This window comes from Ruditapes philippinarum, unplaced genomic scaffold, assembly GCF_026571515.1.
Source record: "Ruditapes philippinarum isolate M1 unplaced genomic scaffold, ASM2657151v2 ctg7391_1_1_1_1, whole genome shotgun sequence".
Lineage (NCBI taxonomy): Eukaryota > Metazoa > Mollusca > Bivalvia > Venerida > Veneridae > Ruditapes > Ruditapes philippinarum.
Genome location: NW_026862795.1, coordinates 3,871 through 26,345, shown reverse-complemented (window position 1 = coordinate 26,345; position 22,475 = coordinate 3,871). Strand labels below are relative to the sequence as shown.

The 22,475-nt window shown below is 32.1% G+C and overlaps 1 protein-coding gene across 1 annotated transcript in view; it reads right to left on the bottom strand.

Annotated features, from left to right (window-relative positions):
* Window positions 1-22,007, bottom strand: part of LOC132720247 (cell death abnormality protein 1-like) — a 38,060-nt gene extending 16,053 nt beyond the window's left edge. The window contains exons 1-5 of the mRNA XM_060704337.1: window positions 21,283-22,007; window positions 18,871-18,936; window positions 16,847-16,994; window positions 6,673-6,810; window positions 4,646-4,783 (exon numbers count right to left, since the gene is read on the bottom strand). Coding sequence (XP_060560320.1) covers window positions 4,646-4,783; window positions 6,673-6,810; window positions 16,847-16,994; window positions 18,871-18,915 — 469 coding nt within the window. The 5' untranslated portion in view covers window positions 18,916-18,936; window positions 21,283-22,007. The remainder of the gene's footprint in view (window positions 1-4,645; window positions 4,784-6,672; window positions 6,811-16,846; window positions 16,995-18,870; window positions 18,937-21,282) is intronic.
* Window positions 22,008-22,475: the final 468 nt, after the last annotated feature.

Here is a 22,475-nt window from a genome sequence, read left to right as displayed (position 1 = left end):
ACAGTATCATTTAAAATGTTTATGTCAAGTTTATTTCGTATCTGGTAGATACAGATAAAGTAGAAACAAAAGTCAATGATGTTATATTAGCAGTCTCACAGAAAGTGCCATGTGATATGAAGAAAATCGTTATTGATACATGGACATGACATAAAAGACGCCATGACATAATACTAATTTGATTATTATATAAATGGTTTGGATGATATGTTTGTTCTTGTCAATTCTTAAAACATCATTTATTGTCTTTTAATAAAACACATGGTATGTTGTTGGTAAACGTTTACATTTGAATCTTAAGTTAATTATATAGTACTGATAACATATACATAGTAGCATATACAGATCTTACATAACTTATATCTAAGCAAAGTAACTTAAACCATGCTAAACAAACAACATAACAATATTCCCAATAACTTTTATAACTAACATTGTGTTTATTCCCTGCGGTCTGGAGACCACAGGGTATTGGTACGCGTTTAACTTTTGAGGCATGGAGGAGCACGTGACCTGTTTTCGGTACATGGAGGAGCATGTGATCTGTAAACAGTACATGATTGGTTAATTGACCTTTTCGAAAACCTAGCTAAATACCGTTTGCAGGTACGTTACGGATTTACCTGTAAACACTTTCAATATGATCTACGTAAATAACCGAGGTATATCGAGTGAATAAATGCGAGTTGCTTCCCTTATCTTCGAGTAAAATCGATATCGCTTATGCTAAAACAATACAAAATAAGCTGTTTTTAAACCGCTAGTTTGTTGTGATTAAATGTCCGATTTTAAAATTTATTACACCAATAGAAAGCTTTGGATCTTAGCTTCGTCACTGTATAAAATTCAACACATCTTTGGACTTCAAAGTAGTTTAATTAACTGTTAAACCTACCATGTGTCAGACCATTTTACATACGATTTATACAGTGAGATACGCAATCCTACGAAAGCCTAATAGTGTCAAATGAAATAAAAAATAAAAATGCAAAGGCGTTATAACGCGAATAAAGGCATTATTACGCAAATCAAAAGGCGTAAGAACGCGAATAAAGGCGTAGCAACGCGAATCAAAAGGCGTAAGAACGCGAATAAAGGCGTAGCAACGCGAATCAAAAGGCGTAAGAACGCGAATAAAGGCGTAGCAACGCGAATTAAAAGGCGTAATAACGCGAATAAAGGCGTAGCAACGCGAATAAAGGCGTTATAACGCGAATCAAAAGGCGTAATAACGCGAATAAAGCGTTATTACGCGAATCAAAAGGCGTAGTAACGCCTTTATTCGCGTTATAACGCGAATCAAAAGGCGTAGTAACGCGAATAAAGGCGTTATAACGCGAATAAAAAGGCGTAATAACGCGAATAAAGGCGTAATAACGCGATTCAAAAGGCGTAGTAACGCGAATAAAGTCGTAGTAACGCGAACCAAAAGGCGTAATAACGCAAATTAAAACACATTATAATGCCAATTTAATACCATATTTATACTAATCAAATTCGCGAGAAAGGAAGACCAATATTGATCTGAATTTATTGCTCAAGATATAAACTCGTATACAATAATACAATATACATTTACAATAACTTTCATTCTATTTGCACAGTAATTATGCAAACTATTTGTCATAAACTAATAAAGACTCTTTAATATTTGCCAATATAAGATGACTTATAGGTTATAAAGTATTACCTCCTTCAAATAACAATCCTCCTACGAAGTTTGAATATTGTGGGCCAAATGGAACTTACGTTATGCTCCCGAAACCAAATTGCTTACGGACAGACGGACGGACAGACAGACAGACGGACGGACGCACGTTCCAACATTTTGGGTTTAGGGGCTATTTTCTTTGTTATTTTCTTTGCTCTCTTAAGGGCTACTCGCCCATAAACCCTTTGATCACGGATTGAACCTATTGTTCTCTTTTGTTCTCCTTACTGTTATATAGCCCCTAAATGTTTGCTCGGACGTACGGACGCCAGGGGGTATAACATAATATGCCCGAAATTCTTTCGGGCATATAATAAAACGTACATCTAGATCAATTCATTTAAATCAACATTGTTCTTCCTTCCAAACATTAATACTTTAATAGGCCACTGTTTGGAATTTATATGGTATTAAATTAGCGTTATAACGCCTTTTGTTTTGCGTTATTACGCCTTTTGGTTCGCGTTATTACGCCTTTTGATTCGCGTTATAACGCATTTATTCGCGTTAGTACGCCTTTTGATTTGCGTAATTACGCCTATTGTTTCGCGTTATTACGCGAATAAAGGCGTTATTACGCTTTTCAATTCGCGTTATTACGCCTTTTGGTTCGCGTTACTACGCCTTTGTTCGCGTTATAACGCCTTTGTTTCGCGTTATAACGCCTTTATTCGCGTTGCTACGCCTTTTTTCGCGTAATTACGCCTTTTTATTCGCGTTATTACGCCTTTTGATTGGCGTTATTACGCCTTTTGATTCGCGTTATTACGCCTTTTGATTCGCGTTATAACGCCTTTATTCGCGTTGCTACGCCTTTTTTTCGCGTAATTACGCCTTTTGATTTGCGTAATAACGCCTTTATTCGCGTTGTTACGCCTTTTTTCGCGTTGCTACGCCTTTCGATTCGCCTTGCTACGCCTTTTGGTTCGCGTTACCACGCCTTTATTCGCATTATAACGCCTTTGTTTCGCGTTATAACGCCTTTATTCGCGTTGCTACGCCTTTTTTTCGCGTAATTACGCCTTTTGATTCGCGTAATTACGCCTTTTGATTCGCGTTATTACGCCTTTTGATTCGCGTTACTACGCCTTTATTCGCGTTATTACGCCTTTGTTTCGCGTTATAACGCCTTTTTTCGCGTAATTACGCCTTTTGATTCGCGTAATTACGCCTTTTGATTCGCGTTACTACGCCTTTATTCGCGTTATAACGCCTTTGCATTTTTATTTTTTATTTCATTTGACACTATTAGGCTTTCGTACAATCCGTTATCTTTACTCGAAATTCTACTGATATGAATGGTAGCCAGTCGTCTGCTAGTTCTGAAAGTGTTTATCGGTGTTTATTTCTAATTTTCTATAATTATTTTACCGTTAAAGTTGGAAAAAACTTGAATGATATGTTTGAAAATTATCAATGTATCTTTAATATCTATCTCAAATTTTACAAACAATAAATTGTTAATACTGAAAATCTACAAAATTAAAATATTCGTAGTGGCATCAGCCATAATAAATAGAGATATTTTCTGCGTAAACTTGTGTGTTTACTTTATTTATTTTTTGCTCGGAATTATTCATAAAATGAAGGCATATTTAATCATTTTCTTCAAAAGAAATAATAGGGAACGATCTGAGATAAGCATCGTATACGTCACTGATAAGAGACCTGTTCTAAAAATAGCCACATATCGATAAGTTTCGGACAAGGAAACTGGTTAACCTACATGTAGATTATACAACATAATGGAACTACGAATACTTTTATTCACATTTCTCTCAATGAAAATGATGTTTCTGGAGTTAAACTTGCGTAAAGCATGATTGAGATGGTTTAAAACCATCAGGAAAATAAAGATGATATGGTGATAAAAGAAATAACTTTCGGGGCAATACTTTCCCTGCATGTCAATTTGAGAAAAATGCCGGCGCTTGGCAATTTGTTTTAGTTTCACTGTTTATCAAAATTAGAAATGGTGATTTGATATGGTATGATTTTAAGAAATTGGGATCTAAAAATGAAAGAGCGAGATATACCGTACAGAATCTTGTTTCTATGTAAAATACGTAGATTGGAGATGTCATGAATATATACACCAAAGTGCTTCGAGTATTAGATTAATGATTAATATCTTAATTCTTTAATAATTTTAGAATAAGCAAAACTCTGCATTTTTCCTATTTTACCTAATAAAATATGCCGATTATAGTATTTATTTTCTCAGAAATAATGTATACGTACATGCATGCTTGCATTTTTAAAAACTGAATTGACAATTGAGTTCCGTGATTTAACATACACTGTTTACTTATAGACAATAAAATACATTTGTTTTTTATTTTATGTTTCACACAAAATATTTGTTGTTAAAATCGTCGGCAATCACTGGTGCATTTTTTAAACTTTGTTTTATTGACAAGGTGTAAAGATGTATATAGAGGTCGATGCAGATTGTGACATATGTTTAAATTTAACTTTAAAAAAGTACAGTGTGTAGTTGTCCCTTTTCTTTTCACACTAAATTCCATTTCCAACTTGTTTGCTTTCTACAATTGTATTTAATTTCTTAAAATATTGCATGTAAACAAAGTAAATATACGCTGATTAACATCATGTATAATGTGTACTGCCTAATCCCTTGTCCGAAAGTCAGTACAGGTGATGTAGTGGTGATTAGGTAAAATCTATTTTTAGAACAGTGTTACCTTCAGATCGAAGGCTATTGTTTTATGCTCGACCTTCTCCGGTCTTCAACGGTCACCAGTTTCCAAAGACCTTCTTCCATAGTGATCGTTTATTCAACTTTAACCCTGATACAAACGTTTATTTATCCTCCCCCCCCCCCCAAATAATGTTGAAAATAGTTAAAAGAAATATCTTTATATATATCATTAATATGTTCACCGCAGGAAACCATTTTACTTGTAAACTTACTTAGTTCGCATACATTTGACGCATTTACAAAATAGCGATTTGATTCACAGGAACATTTTTCTTCTATACATGATGCATTCCCTGTATCACATTGGTCTGCTTGAATTTCACTGTTGCATGTGTTGCCATAGTTAATCTCTGCAATAAAAATAAGTACAACACTATAACTAAAAAAAAATTATATATTTGTGTGATTTACTGGATTTGAAAGACGGACGTATGCATTGGCGAAATGTGATATAAAATATTTCACATTTTAAATGCTGACAAAGATTTCTCTCACTTGTTATTTTTGATATACTATATAAAAGATATATGTACAGGCGATGAACTTTTTGTGCTGACAAAGATTCATGTCTCTTGAATATCTCTTAAAGTGATCAAGACGTGAATTGCTTTCGAAGATATCAGTACAGTATGCACAATTATTTTCTTTACAAGTTGTGACAGTACTTGTATTACCTACTACATGTATTAGCTTTTAAAAATTATTATTTTGAACAACACGTATGCTATAAATTCGAGTCGTTTATAACATTAAAAGTATATAAAACTTTCAAATACATCAGCTTTACGCTTCGGGACCCATTTTAAATTTCTTGCTTTGTTGCATAACATTTTTATGTACCTTTTCCTTGAATGGAAAAATATAATTTGTTATCTCCGTCTACAAATTATTGACTGAACAATTCTCTGATTTCATGTAATGAGGGTAGTTCGCACAAGACTTAATCCTTAAATTAATATTAAAGCAAGTATAAACACGTTGTGTTTCCATCTAAAAGGGATATGATTTGCATTTGACGAAACGCATCAGTGTAAGATGTATTGTATTATATTGTCATAAAACATCCGATTTTATTTTTATAAATGGATAGATATAGAAAATACATGGTTGATGTCGGGTTGGAGAAGGTTTATCCGGTTCGCTGTGAAAGTGAATCTTGGCTCGCTAAAGCTTGCCAAGATTCACTTTCTCGCTCACCGGATAAACCTTCTCCTTCACGACATCAACCATGTATTTTCTATATCTATCCATTTGTTTATCTTCAGAAACTACAAAAACAAGTTCGTTTTGAACAAATAAAATTTAATATATGTACGTCACTCTTATAACGTTTAAAAGGGACATAAAACGTTTTATCACACACCCGTGCCGATTTTGCGACTCCGTAAATATGGTATTGCACGGCCGTGCATATATTTTGACGTGACGTAGGCGCGTCAATGAAATATGACTGTTATTTCACTTTAAACGGTCTTTATCTTGGGCATGTCATAAATAGAATATTAAATTCATGTAAGTTCCATACTGAATTTATTGCACTCGTTGAATAAAATAATATTATGCTCGCCAGAGGCTCGCATAATATAATTTTATTCAACTCGTGCAATAAATTCAGTATGGAACTTACACTCATTCAATATCCTCTATTTAGGAATGACATACGTCCCTTTACGCTGTATTGACGTCGTTACCAAACGACGTTATTAACGTCATTATCTTGAAGATCCCTAAACGGTTGAAACCGGTAGATATTGTTCTTCAATTTATTATAATAATTTTGCTAATGTAAATTGGATAAGACATCTCTTCTTTTTTTCCCAGCTTTCTTTATCCGTATTGTTTAAATCTTTACATTTTGGATATACTAGTATATTAAAGTTTTGTATTTTTCTTTTGAGATGATTGTTATAGCGCTCTGCGAACATTTCTTAGCTTCCAAAACTTTGATAGCCTCCTTTAATATAATATAGCGATGTCACACATGGGCGTTTTTATAATTTCATTTTTGGTAACGGGTCTGGTGTGCTTGTTGCCTTATCAACTATGTTTATGCTCAAATTTAAGGCTTTTATTTATATACAGGATCTGATATGAGTTTCATTAGTTATGAAGAAATACGTAATCAAGTATACATGTCACACATAGCATGCATTGAAGCTATCGAACTTAAACCGTATTAAACATATTATTCCAATATTTCCATTAACTTTGATAACTTACATTTTGTTTATATACTTACTTAGTGCGCACTCATTGGACGCATTAATAAAATACCGATTTGAGTCACAGGTACATGCTTGTTCCTTACATACTGCGTTTTTTGTCACACATTGGTCAGCTGGATTTTCACTTTTGCATGAGTAGCCATAGTTAATCTCTGTAATAATTAGTCAAAAAACATAATAAAAAAATCTTTGTTTACTTGTTACACTGACCAATACCAAGAATAATCAAAAGGCTGCAAGCTCTGTGGTATTTTCTGATCTGTAAATCTGTATGTATTTTCCTGTATAAGTTTATTTTTATATACTATAATTCATCTTACAGGGCATCGAGATGCAGCGACTGCGTTTAGATTTTTTACTATTAAAGTTTGAGTTTGATACAATTTAGCATGAATAGAGTTGCATCAAAAAATCATTTATGTTCATTTTTTATGACAGCCACACTTTATCCTTGCATATCGTTGCTACTTCTTTAAAAAAGACACTTAAAAGAAAAAGTTGTCTCTACTGGAATTTGAACTCCAGACCTCTCACACCCTAAGCGAGCGCGTTACCCCAGCACCATAGGGTAGTTATGCGAAGAAAGCTTAAATAAAATCAAATAATTCTAAATTTAGAATTTCCATTTCGGGTTTGTAATCCTTATTAATTGCGAGGTATTTTGTTCACGATAAACCTGTTGTTTAACACTGATGCAAATAATTAATCGTATATATTTTCCTTGATGATAAACTGCAACACGCTCTCTTTGTTGTTAAGATATATTCATCAAGCTTTATCGAGCATAAGGGCTGTGAAGAAAAAAGTTCAACACTTTGTACTTGTCACGATAAATAGTAATAAAAACATTGAAAGTAGGTAAACATCTTACGATTTCATCATAATTGATATAATCATGCAGGAATCCATGTAAATTTGTTACTATTTTAAACTGCAATTATGAGGCGTCTCCACTACAATAGATGTGCACAGTGTACATTCAGAAAATTTTGATAAAGTTAAAGATGGGTGTAACTGCTATACATGCTATATATTATTAGTTATAAAGATATGACAGGTTATATGGCCGTATATAAACGGTTGTTTATAAATATAACCCCAGCCGCTAGGCGAGGGTTGTATTGCAAACAACCGTTTATATACGGCAATGTAACCTGTCAGAAATATTTATAACGAATTTATAATACAGCAAGCATCATTTTAATAGGAATAAAGGGAATACGACAGTAGCCGTGTATGTTATTGGTTATAAAGATCGTTGACAGGTTATAAGGCCCGATATAAACGGCTATTTGTAAATATAACCCGAGCTGTTAGGCGAGGGTTATATTGCTAACAGCCGTTTATATACGAGCCGCTGCCCGGAATCTTTATAACGAATTTATAATACAGCAAGCATCATGTTAAGAGAAAAAAGTAAGATTTTTTTTCATGAATCGACAGCAGCCGTGTATATAAAACCATATAAAACGTCACGATTATCCAATGAAAAATGACGTTACAAACGTGCAGTATTATAAAAAACTTTATAATACTGCACGTTTGTAACGTCGCTTTTCATTGGATAATCGTGACGTGTAGATTTATATACACGGCTGCTGTCGATTTATGAAGATATCTTACTTTTTCTAAACAATATGATGCTCGCTGTATTATAGATTCGTTATAAAGATTCCGGACAGCGGCTCGGTTTATATTTACGAACTGCCGTTTATATATGGCCATATAAGCTGTCAACAATCTTTATAACTAAAATATATACGTCACGATTATCCAATGAAAAGCGACGTTACAAACGTGCAGTATTATAAAAACACTATCATATACAACACCGGGCCTTCACATGAACCTTTACTGTGTAATATTAATATAACCATTCAATAGTATTCAATTTCTATTCAATCAACATCAAAGTATATAATACAGTTTCATTTAGACTTATTCATAGTTTAATTATTTCGGGATGGTCTCTGAATGTCAATGATATGTCTATGTTTGGAAGTATAAGCAGAAAGCCTCTTCGGATTACTAGTACATTCTTTTAGACTGTAGGTCTTTTCTAAGTAAACTATGATATAACTAGTTTTCCTGAAAAAAAAGCGTTGTGGCAGATACAACATTATTTCACTTGTTTGTTAAATAAGTCTTTGCATGTTTATAAATCAATTTTACTAACAAGACCTGATGACATGTAAGAACGCATGGTTGTTGTCAAACACGAAAACTAGGATGAGTTGCAAGATATGTTACTATCTTAATATGTTGCAAAGTACAACAAAAAGATATTAAATGTGTAAAGTGTGCTCTCATTGAATTTTGTATTTTTTACATAATAATAAATATGTCGCAAGAAAATGTTATGATATTTGTTTATTGAAATGTTTTCCATTAAAAAATGTACTTAGTATGTTATACATAGTTTACAGACTGAACACACAGTTGATATTTCTAACGAAAAATATATGCAGGATAATATTTTCATTTGATAATATAAGGGAAAAAAGTATTATGATTTGAACAGAGCCACGGCCAATAGCATTGCGCCTAATCCAGGCAGTGCCGACCCGACGACTTATCTTTGGTACCACACAAAAGTTATGGAGTCAATGGAGGATGTCGTGCAAAAACGATATGCTAAACTGTTGATCAGGGTAAGTGAGTCCATTCCCGGAGTATATTAAGGACCGCAGAAAGACTTCTTCTGGTTATGGCCAGCATAAAGAAATGTGGTAAATGTGACAAACTATATATGGACAATAAAGTGTATGCAGTGAAGCAATGTCATCTTCTGGTTTCAATACTAGCTATAGAAACTGATCAGAAGCAGCTATCGTTCCTCTTATGGAATGTTAAAGGCTTTTGTGCGAAATTACAAGACAATGAGTTTCTCAACCTTTCATGTGATTTTTTCCTGTTATTTAATAAAATTTAGAATGCTTCTAGTAAAATTGTTAATATTGAGGGTTACGATTTTTTTTAATGCCCGCGTCTGAAATCAAATAAAAATGCCAAGCATTACAGAGACTTAAACTGATTTAATATATATAAATATAACTTGTTTACAGTCTGCAGATGATGCTTATACCTGTTTGTGTTATATTCCTCAGGAATATTCGGCTGTGTATAGAAATGTGAATTCTATTTTATATGATTTTGATTTGTTTAATTTCTACACACTGAAATACGTTGATATAGTAATATAGGTGATGTCTATTTACTTGTCGGATTACATCTGTGACCTAAATTTGAAACGACATTTTAGTCTACCTGAGTCCGTTATATCTGGTGTCGATTTACTTCTGCTCGAAAATGATTATAATCGGTTAATAACTATGGTTCAAAGTTGCTGTCTCTTTGCAAGAAAAATAGCCTGCCGCAAATATGAAGTAAGTTGTACTTACAATTTAGTGTGTAGAAATAAAAGAGTGTCAAGTTTTGTTGATAATGTAATAAAAAACATTGACTGTTTTAAGAATATTTCAAATATTTGTGTTTTGGATATTAAGTAATATTCTAACCACTGTCCTTCATCAATTACTCTTTTAAGATATTTGCTAAAATAATATTTATAATTTGATAAATTTGTATGGAATACAGCAGAAAATGGGGTGTTTTTAGTATTGTTTCAGCGTTAGTATAGTTGTTTGAAATGATATAAACAAGAAGTTGTAAGAAGGTGTATATAATGTTTGCAAATGAATGAAATGTTGCTTTTTCTAATACATTTAATGATATTTCATTTTCATGTCAAAGTAAAACTTATACTAAACCAAAAAAAGAGAAGAACGATATTGTTTAGTGATGACTATAAATATTATAAAAGGTTGTTTTATGATTCGAAAAGAAGTGCAAAAGAACAATATCTTCTTTAAATAGATCTGAAAGTTGTGACGATGAAAACATTGTCTCTGACTTCTTATAGATGCAAATATAGAGGATATTGAATGAGAGTATATCAATACTGAATTTTTTGAACGAGTTGAATAAAATAACAGGGGCTCGCATAATATTGTTGTATTCAAAGAGTTCAATAAATTAAGTAATGACCCTACAAGAATATAATATTTTAATTATCACATACCTAAATAAGAACCATTTTCAAACATTTTTTTTATTGACGCGCCTATAGTGTAACGTCAACATGAGCACCCTTTAACGCTATGTTTGTATAATGCTAATGACGCCATGTCAAAAATGGTATGGCCTTGCCATACCATTTTTACGTTGTCGTTAAAGCGGCACGAGTATATGATAAAATTTTATATCTCTTTATTTATAAAAATATTATTTCATTTTCATTATATTTATGACCTTAATCATGAGCCATGGCTAAAGGAGTTATTGTACAATTAAATAAGAAATGGGATAAAATATTCCTTCTCGAATTCTCGGGGTATTACTTTATTCAATATGATAGCGATGTCAAAATATATTTTTATTAATTTTAAGAAACCGTATGAATAGCTGGTAAGCGAGAATATGTTTTAAATGATTCACAATATTGATTAGGGAATGGACGCCCTCGTCAGATGCTATTACATGTAATTATTCACAGTGTTTTGTCATAAAAATCAAAATTGTGGTTTGTTTTTATAAGAGAGCCTTTAGTATTGTGGAAAGAGATGCTTAAGTTTATGGAATAAACTGATGCAATAATGGGAAAATAATTTGCATATCCGGTTTACAACACCTACATGTATGGTGAACATGGTCGAGTGCTTTTGAAGCAGATTGTGTGGAAGAGAGAATTTTGGTTAATTATGAAAAATAATGGTCGTCCTTCTTACAACATGTATACCAATCCATATTATTAATACAGTGTTAGATCAATTAGGTTATCCTAACATTAGGAATTTTTATGCCCCAACAAAGTGGGGGGGGGCATATAGCGTTGCAGTTGTCCGTCCGCCCGTCCGTACGTCTGTCCGTACGTCCCGAAATCTTGTGAACGCAACTCCTCTTCAACCGGATGGTAGATTTTGCTTAAACTTCCAGGGATGAACACCCTTAATGTGTAGATGGCAGTAAAGGAAGGAATTTTCGCTGCGACCAAATTTAACAGAATTATGGCTCTTTGTTGATTTTTTCACTATATACCATATAGAAATTTGGGAACGCAACTCCTCTTAAACCGGATGGCAGATTTTGCTTAAATTTCCAGGGATGAACAACCTTAATGTGTAGATGGTAGTAAAAGAAGGAATTTTCGCTGCGACCAAATTTAACAGAATTATGGCCATTTGTTGATTTTTTCACTATATACCATATATATGTTGTCAGTGGGGGCATCCGTGTCCTTTGGACACAGTTCTAGTTGTTGCTTTTGTATTCTAGATTTGACTACTGTAGCTAATTGAAATAAATAATGAGAAATCAATTTGTTTAAAAATCGAGTAATAATATTACTTCGATGTTAAAATTAAATTGTTATTCTATATATAAAACTGCATTTTTTGCTGTAAAAAAAATATGTAAAATGATAAATCTAGTCAATATATAACGAGTTTAAGATTATGCTCACATTTTATTTTTGTATTTGTTAATGGCCAAAGGCTGATTACTAATAAACTAAAACTGATAATTTGCCTATGAAATAGCCGTATAAAATGCTATTAATTAGAATATATTCATTTTTTTTGTATTAATGTTGGTACCAATAAATAGTATGTTTTTCTTTTATTTTATTTTTTTTTGTAGTCAGTGTATTTTATGATAGTTGTATGCATTTTATAAATTATTGCTGGTAACATGTTTCAGCTATGTATTAAATAGTTGACTTCGCTATAATAATAATTGCATACTCATGAAAAATTCTGAGCATTTTAGCCTTGAAGTATTCACATTTATATGAAAACATTTTTAGGGAAGAATGAAAGCTCTTTTCTTCTTTTCTTTAAGGTCTTAAAATCTGGTTGTTTTTTTAAATACATTAATTTGGTAATGAGTTAAAAGTATAAAGTACAAGGGTGTCGTATTTGAAGAATTGTTGGTATTTTTGTTGGTATTGCAACCGATTTGAACCAAATTCAAAATTTCATATTAAGATATAACATATTTCATACCAGGACGAATTATAACCTTATACGAGGGGCGTTCAAATATGAATGCAACTGGGTCAATTTTCAGAAGTGCTTAACAAACATGCCAAAATAATTATCTCAATCCTTAAAAATACTCACCACTATGTGATGTACAAAGTTTTAGTCTTGTAATCAAATTTTTAAATGCGTTTTCATAATCTTTTCGAGGTGTACTGTTCAAACACTTGAAAATAGCAGAATCGAGTTTTTTCTTCCAGCAAGGTGTGTTTTTATAGTCTCGGAAATAGGTAAAAAGTCACAAGGGGTAAGATCTGGCAAATAAGGAGGGTGAGGAAGCTCGACAACCTTTTCCTATTTCAGATATTCTCTCGTACAATGACCGCTAGGTGTGACGAATCAATGTCATGCAACAACCTGACACCACGGAAACCAGTTGCTGGTCGGCGATTTTTGAAATATTTGTTTAATTTATGAAAGACATTGCCTTCATAAAACTTGGCATTTACATATTTACCCTTTGGTATGGCAAATTGAATAGCAGGACGTTGAAAATAACCTACATGACATTTTTGACACTCATGGTGCGTTTTGCTATGCAATGTCTTTGCTTTCCTTTGGTTGCCCGTCGTTAGCTTGGGCTCATAAAAGTGGACCCACGTATCATCGGCACAGTGATGATATTTGAGAAAGATCGATTGTTGTATTTAAGGAACTGTTTCAACAATTGTTTGGAGATTCCTACCCGAGCAACTTTTTACTCATTTGTAAGGAGATGTGGTACTTTATCTAATCTAAATCAGTCTAATTTTAAAATCATGCATGAGAATTGTATGAGAGGCTTCTACAGAGATACCAACGCATTAAGCTATATACCTAGTTGTAAATCTTGCATCAGTAGCAATCAAAATCCTTTACTTTTTCAAACATTTTTGGCGAGGTTGCATTTTTTTTTGGGACGGCGTGCATGATGTGCATCTTTTACTGAATCCGAACCACTTTTAAAGCTCTTACACCACCAAGTGACAGATAAAAAAGAAAGTTCACTGTTCCCATAAACACGACGTATTCCATTAAATATTTTTTTCGCCTGTATACCAAGAATACAGCGTTTTTCTTGATATAGGACTGTATTTGTTCAGTGAAGGAAACATTTTCCCAACCATCTTAGCATGTATTTTTTATCAATTGATAGCTTACACATCTATTCGATACATGTACATAGTTCGTGCAAAATGTGGCTTAAAGCGAGATATTGGCCTTGCTGCATTCATATTTGAACACCATTCGTATACAGTTTATTTCATTGTTGTATAATTATGGAATAATGTCCGTTTATTTTATGCTTTTGAGTGGGTTACTGATTTATCCGTGAAAATTATATCTTGATAATTTCAATGTAAAAATTTTCGAAATATAATTTCACACTTTTCAGTGAAGAGACTACTTTTTTAAAGATTTTCCTAATGTGGAATCTTACTTTCATTTTCGCTTACAATTCCGACATTATCAGGCCTGTTTAGAGCGGAGCAAAGCTGAAATTGATAAATAACTTGAATTTCATACGTAATCAAACAGATAAAACTTCTTTCAATTCATTCAATTTAGAGATCACCAAATAAAATATCTAAATTTTGATTAAATTCATAATAGTCTGATAATAATACTTCTTTCCAAAATGCAAATCTGCTCTTGATGACATTTGGAAAAAATGCAATGTGTAAGAGCAATGACAGTCACCAGACAGGAAAAAAAAGAAGTAAATATACCAGCGTTCGTAAGTAGGCCTTTCAAAAAAAGGCATGTTTCCCAGATTTCTAGTCCCTTCCACAAGCGTACGGCTCAATGAATGTTCACAAAATATATGTTTGATAGAATTCATGAAATTAATTCAAAGTCCATTCTCATCACACTATATACTAAGAGACAAGGGTAACAACTCCCAGGGGAAGGTGTCTTTCCCAAGTCAGGAAGTAATTATGCAATATGTAGCTTAATAATTTATCTGTCAAATTCTTCATTCACATGAGGTACCGATCGATCGTGGCTGTGAGGTAAAAACAGATTTATGCAGTCGTAAGCGGTAATATTTCAAGTTTTATAGTGCCTAGTAATTAAAACGTCATTAAAGTAATCGAATCACACATATAGCTTATACTCGTAATGTAAAATAAAGCGCCTCTTTGAAATTCCTACTTTTGCACCGTCATTTTTGCAAATATAAACAACCGTCATCGGATTGGTCGATTTATTTTCTGAAAGAAAACTGTAAATTTCCATGAAAAACACGACCAATCGGATGATGGCTCATTTACATTTTCCAAAATATCGGTGTTTCTACGGGCATTGTAATCGATTCGATTTTATACAAATTGGAACGATAGATTTTTTATTGCTATTTCATTGTTTTTTGTTGTGTTAGATAAAAAGCAAAGCTATAAAAAACCTATACTAAAAATAACCAGTATTCAAATATAAAAATAAATATTCATAATTCAAAAAAGCAGTGAAAATACCATGAAAAACTAGCAAAATGTCTGACAAAAATGAAAGTACGTATTCGCCTTATTTAGGTGAAGAAACACATATAGCCGAAGCCACTATCCACTATGCATAAATATGTATAAAAAAAAAACATAATTAATAATGTCTTAATATCGCCTTAATCCACATACTAATCGAATTTACATTGATTTTCTAATTGTCACAGGATGCCACTACTTTTTATTAATTCTATTAACCATGGGAAGCACATGTTTCAGATATTGAATGATGCCAATTATTTTCATATTGACTTATATCCATATACCAAGTTTTATCTTAATGACACAATTTAGTATTTTTCAGTTATTTCAATGTTTTTCTATTTCTGTACCCATGCCTAAATACTAAAATAAAGTTCCTAATCTCAATAAGGTCATCTATCGACATACATGTTCGAAATTTTTATCAACCTAACATACCGGTAAGTATAATTTGAGTTACACAAGGTCAAACTTTGTCCCCATATACTTATTTCTGTTTTCATAGCAAACATAATCTCTGTTTGATGAAAAAGTAAAATGACATTTGAAAATGTCGTCTATTTTCAATAGTTCTAACAGGGTCCCTCTTATGTTCCGTTTCCATTGTTTTTAACATTTTAAGTAAGGGTAGCAAAGAATGCTTTATCCAATTTACCAACAAAAGACGTACATAATTTTCACATTGTCCCCAATGTATATATTAAGTTTTATCAACATAGCTGTTTCATTCTTTTGGTTATCACAGATTTCTACTTATGTTTTGGTGACATTGTGTTTTTCCATATCCGTAATAATAGCAACCACATTTTTTTTCCTACGAAAAGATTAAGATAACGTACATAATCTCCATACAAAGTATTACCAGCCTAACTGTTGAACCTTTGACTTATGATTGGGTCCAGATTTCTTTGGGCGAACAGAGGTGCCAACGCTTTTTACTTTGATCTTGATGTGACTTTTTTTACACATAAAACAGTGAAAAACAAATGGTTTATGTTTATCTAAGATTATTGATGGAATGAAGCAGATCAGCAACTGTGTGTAAGCCCGAAAGGACGGACAGTCGGGGTAAAAAATGTTGCATTGATTAAGTCTTATTTACTATATTTTTTCAGAGTATAAGAACAAAAAAGCAAACAAAGTAAGTTTGGACCTCAGAATAAATATGGTACTGTGAAAAAGGAGCTAAATTACTTTAATCATGCAGCCTCTCTTAAATTTTCTGTACGTTTCAAATTCATTTTACAAAAAAAGCTAACATCCTTTTAAATAATGTAAACAGTATGTGTAGATATGTATCACTGATTCTAAAAAAGGATGAAAATAATGTTTTCTCTGTAATTCAATATGTGACTTAAAAATTCCCAAATTATTAATGCATTTTCTGTTAAAGCTAATATAACTACCTATTATTACCTAGTAAATTGTATGCATTCATGTTTGGTATATTTTGTTTGGTAGTTGTAAAGGCAATGTTAATGTCAATCATGTCAAGTTTCTGAGAGTGCAAAGAAAATAATTCAAGCATAATTTTGTATCTTTGTAAAACGAAATAATGGAGAAATTATCCAGGAAAATGCATCATTCGTTAACATTGTTGTTATAACGTATTTAAATACACATACTAGCAGGGGTTGTTGAGCTCATAACTGTTGTTACTGTTGGTTCTGAAGTAGTAGTCGTTTTTACTGTAGTGACACTCGGTGTTTTTTGTGTTGTATTGGCATTTGTTGTTGTTACATTTGGCGTTGTTGCTGTTTCTGTAAAAGAAACCTGAAATAGAAAGAAAACCGTCCATAAGACCCACAGATGATGTCGTAGGCTGTCTCTACAATGCATAAACAGAACAGAGGAAAATGATTATATTACGAAATATATAAAGCATCCCAGGCAGTCAAAACAGTAAATAGAAGGTTTCGTTTCATTCTAAAAACTAGTAACGAAATATAGAAAAGAAACTTTCAGATATTGCATTACAAATATTATTCTCATATGTTTTATTCAATGTCGAATAATAATTCTGTTTTCAATATCAATTAGTTCATTTATAATTGTCATACACTTTAGGATTTTTGTTTTCCTTCATTTATTGAACAATGAAATCTATCAATTTTCAAAGACGAAATCAAACAAAACAACAAAGATATCAAATATATGTTTTAGATATAAGAATATAATCATTAGTATTTCTTAACGACGGCACAGTTTAAAAAAGGATGATTTTTTTTTTCGGGGCCAAAGTTTCCCCCAAAAGAATTACATATATATGTATGACACAATTAAAGAACAAAGCCCTTCCCATGAATTTGACCGGGTGGACAAAAGCTTTTTAGTCAAATTTGACAATGAAGTGCAATAAATACTTAATGATGGCAAATATCTAACAAGACACATGCTTTACATGTTTAACACTGAGGTTGGTGATCGTTGTAACCATGTAACTTAAGGAGACATATTTTCCTCAGTTAACTTTTTCACGGGTTTCTGGTGATATATATTTTGTCAGAACAAATTACAGTTCAATTAAAATATGTCATAATGTCAAAGGTGACAAGTATATCACTTAAAGGGATGGATGCTCAACAAACTTTTTAGTTTTTGTTAATTCAATTAAATGCATATTAGTCGTCAATAAAAAGGGAAAGTAAAAGTGTAAAATTATATTCCAAGCACCAGTGGCCTTGGCCCAAGTGTACAAAATCAAGAAAACAACTTAAGGTATCTAACTTCCAAATATGAAAGAAATATATCAATTGATGCCGGCTGCATGAGAAAACGTGTAAAGTTGTGATTTTATCAGTTTTGTAACCTGAACATGACCAAATTGTCTACTTCCTCTATCCAAAGTTATAGTACCACCCAAGATATTAACTTTCAAAAACGTAAAGCAACAGTCAATGTAAAAAGGCTGTATATGCAAACGTTTAATATATTTGTTTTATAAATTTTATCAACGAAGGACTTCAATGCCAGTCTACTCCATTTCAAGTGTCTACTTACCAGATATTTTAAACATGACACAATAAAAAAGCTGTATGAACAAAAGTGTAATAAACTATTTGAAGTACCAGTTATCTTGACATTGACCAATGTGACCCATCACTGTACTCAAAGTCAAAAAGACAAAGGTATATTCCTACCACATATCGAAAGCATCGGTTTGTACGTATTATAAAGTGAGATGGTTCAAAAATCACGTTAAGACGTACCATTGTGGTTGTTTGACATAACACATCTTCTATCTAGTTTCAATCACTAAGGAAGGTTTCCATGAGATATTATTAACAGTTTAGAAATTATACCCAGGACAAGCATTATTATAAAGGGAGATATTTAAGCAAGATAAAATAACAAACAAATAAGTAATGTGGAGTTATGAATATCACTTTTCCTTGTAAGTCCTCATGAATTTGTGAAGTTTGATTGAGGTTACTATCATGGTTTAGAAGTTATCACAGAAACATTATTATCCTTATCCTTGTTTCATTTTCATTTACTAGTATTCAATTAAACGATATTTTGGAAGGGCTTTTTCAGTTGCTTGCCAATTTAGAGTGGAAAGCTTTTGTTAAAGAGGATTACGTCCGTCGTATCTTATCAGCTGTAATGTAAATATAATTTTTATGAAGTTAAAATCGAAAATACTCACCAAAACTGCTACAATTGTCACGCAAAAATAAGAATGCCTCGTCATCTTTAACCTCTTTTCGGAAATCTGTAACATGAACACTTAAAATATAAATTTTATAACATCTTATGGTATAACACACTGACAATCTGATTCGGTCTAAAAGGCTACGTAGATGTATACTTTTGAACACTCATTTTGTGAAATTTGATATTGACTTTGACTCCAGCTTTGATCAAATGGAGTATTCGTATTCGATAATTAATACACCGTTCGATATGGAACAGAGCGTTGCTTGGGTCCAGCATAGAACTTTAAGTTTAATACTTGCATAAGTTTGAGACTTGACAAATATTTCTCGTTAGTATTTAATGTTCAGCTATACTTGTTAGAGATTTAAACGAGGATTAAGTATTTAATTTAAAAACCAAAAAGTAAAAAAAAAAAACACTAAAAAGTGCCAACAACTCCCAACACTTACAAATTGAATAAAAGATAATTATATGTTTATCCAATTTTTGGGGGGTTAGTTACTTAGTAAAATTAGTTTCAGACAAGTATGTATAAAATTTGATAAATGTTCAGTTATTAGATAATGCAGCTACAGTTTTCAGGTTGCAAGCTTAAAACAGGGGGGTGGAACCCCATATGTATCTCAAAAATGAGCATCGGTAAAAATTATATGTGAATTTCCGCTGCACCAGATGTGAAGCATAGCACCAGATGTGACTGTAAAAATAGGTCAATCGCATGGTAAGTTTTCATCTTTTTAAACATTAATTTAAAATGCAATCCTTTTTTTAAGAAAATCGAAATATGATTCTACCCTCCTGACTCTCCTCTACATGTATATAATCCATTTTTGTTCTGGATTTCTATGCAGTTTTCATCGAGATATTCTTTCCGTCGTGGGTTCTGGTTTGTCCAAAACATGCAATGTGAATGAAAAAAGTGTCACTAAACGGACTCAATAAACAAAGATTTTACGAAATCTCAGTACAGATGATGCTTAACATTTAAACAAGTCCTGATTTAAACATTTATTGATTTGACGACAAACGAAGGGAATCGCTGCACCAGACGTGAAGCATAACACCAGATCTGACTGTAAAATTATGTATATATAGGGTTCCACCACTGTGTTAAAAGGATGAAATTATAACAACTGATTTTTCTTGTTTACTGTGGAAAAACGAGCATAACAAAATCAGCTAAAAAATACTTCGTGTAATAAAGTCTGATTTTTAAAAGCAGGAATTATCTCTTATTTAAATCCCAATATCAAGAAATAGAAAATGGGTATGTTTTATTTAACACCGATACAGTTATGGTGATATGGCGACTTAAACTGTAGGGTTAAGATCGAAAGATCCAATGGAGTATCCTAGAACTAATACGAGTACACCAATCGGTATGGCACTAGACTGTGCCTAGATCGAACATTATGATAATGGAAATCAAAGCTTTTACTTGTATAATTTTGAGACTTTAACAAATACATTGTATTTCTCGTTAATATTCTTATATAGAGCTACGAGAATAAGACATAAGCAGTCCCTTAAGTTTTTACCTTGTTTAAAAATAAATGTGAGATTTTAAATCATTTTTCATATCATTTACACTCGTATATATTATTCAAATGTCTTTCAATAATATGCAAGTGTATGTTCTTTTTATGATAGGTGTTCATTCAATTGACTGCTAGCGATAAGAGGAAAAATATAAATCAGCTCCCAGAAATCATCCACATGATTAAAAATTCTGACTTTAACGTTGTGTTTTCCATGCATTATATTGAATAAGAAAATGATAAACAATGTGCTGTTGTTGTTGTTGTTGTTGTTGTTTTTGTTGTTATCGGACTTAAGATATCAGAATAATTTCATTTTTTATTGTCTAGTCCCACTGTCAGAAGAAAGGCAGTTATTTCGGTCATCATTACAAGAATGTTCTTGTATGATTAAGATTTTTGTTGTCTGAGCCTCGTCACTTCATTTTTTCCAAACACTGTATTATATGTAAGCTGATCTCAATATCATATAATGTCGAGTGTTAATATTTTGACGTTATAATTATCATTCGTGTTATATAAAATTAACTTTAGTGAATGGAATCACGACAGAGGCAAAAATTGTCTTGATTATTTCTTTTCATTATTTTTCTAAATTCATAATTTGATTGCACAGAGTGCATACTTTCTGTTTTGATAAGATTTGTAGCAATCTGTTGACTTATCATGAACTTATGTTCGTATAAGTATCCTTATCATTTTAATTTAAGAATGATGTAAATTCTACATAAAAATGAATCCAAACTAATATCTAGAGGAAGTCCCGAAAACTAAAATAGCAATTGCCAAATCGCAAGTTCATTCAATGAGTTACTTGTTAAGGATGGCGTAATTTTGTACACCAACAAATTTAATATACTCACATCTACAAAATCAGTCCAAGATTAACAATGGTGTCACATTTTCTTCTATATCCGTGTCATTAATTACTTCTATTGTTTTTATATTGCCTTCAACTTTCAAATTTTTCGCGGGAAGAAACTCACTTTATAAAACTAATTAATTACTTAATTAATTCCAGCTTTGATACAGTGTATTTGTTTTTCTCTGCTTGTTTAATAGATATCACGTCAAACATTTCAGTTTCAAACTTCCTGTTTTAGTTCACACGTGACATCCACGGTATCTATAGATAAAAGAAACTTGTTATCATAAATTTGATATGCTCCATATTTGTTTTAACTTTTCAAATCAGATATACCGACTTACGGTGTAAAAATATTGACTTTTAAAATTTTAACTCACAAATCGTCTCCCACTATTTACATCTTTTAATACTTCCTTAAAATGAAACGCAACACTTTAGATACTATCTATTACCTTGTTAAAAGAAGGTTATGAAAATATGTAAACGCTCCTTACGAAAATGTTTACGGTTCGATGTAATTAAGTGCATTTTAGGTCTTTAACTTTTGTCCGTCTGTGAAGTATTTGTATTTGAGGGGAGGAAGTGTAAGAGTATATTGTAACTAATGAGTCTGGACTACTTGAAACAAAACTTCCGGAACCAATTTCACATGGCATTACATCGTCAGCTCAAACGTTTTTGCTACTAATTAATGATATAAGTCGTGTGTGAATCGCCATGTCAAAAAACTACCAAATTTTAACATTAAAATATACGTTCCCAGATCTTTGTCAATGTATATTATATAATCTGGTACTTGTTGCAACCTTCATGATTAAAAGCTGCATGCCTCCAAATGAGCAAAAAAAAATTAAAGATAATCAAACTTGAGAAAAATTGTCGACGAATTTGCATGCTGCGTTGGATTAAAGCTGCACACCTCCAGATGAGCCAAAATATTTCAAGATGATCAAACTTGAGAAAAATGTACTATGATTTTAAGAAAAGTAAAAATATTAACAATTAAAGTATTTAATTTATATGTAATGTGCGATTTATACTGATTTTGAAATGTTTACCACCTTTTTTCTACTGTGTGACTAACTCATTCAGGGCTATTTTTGCATATATTTTGCTAATTTGCGTGGAATTTAAGTGCCGATTGCAATTTGTAAATTAATAACTTTGTTCACTTCATGATATACTTTT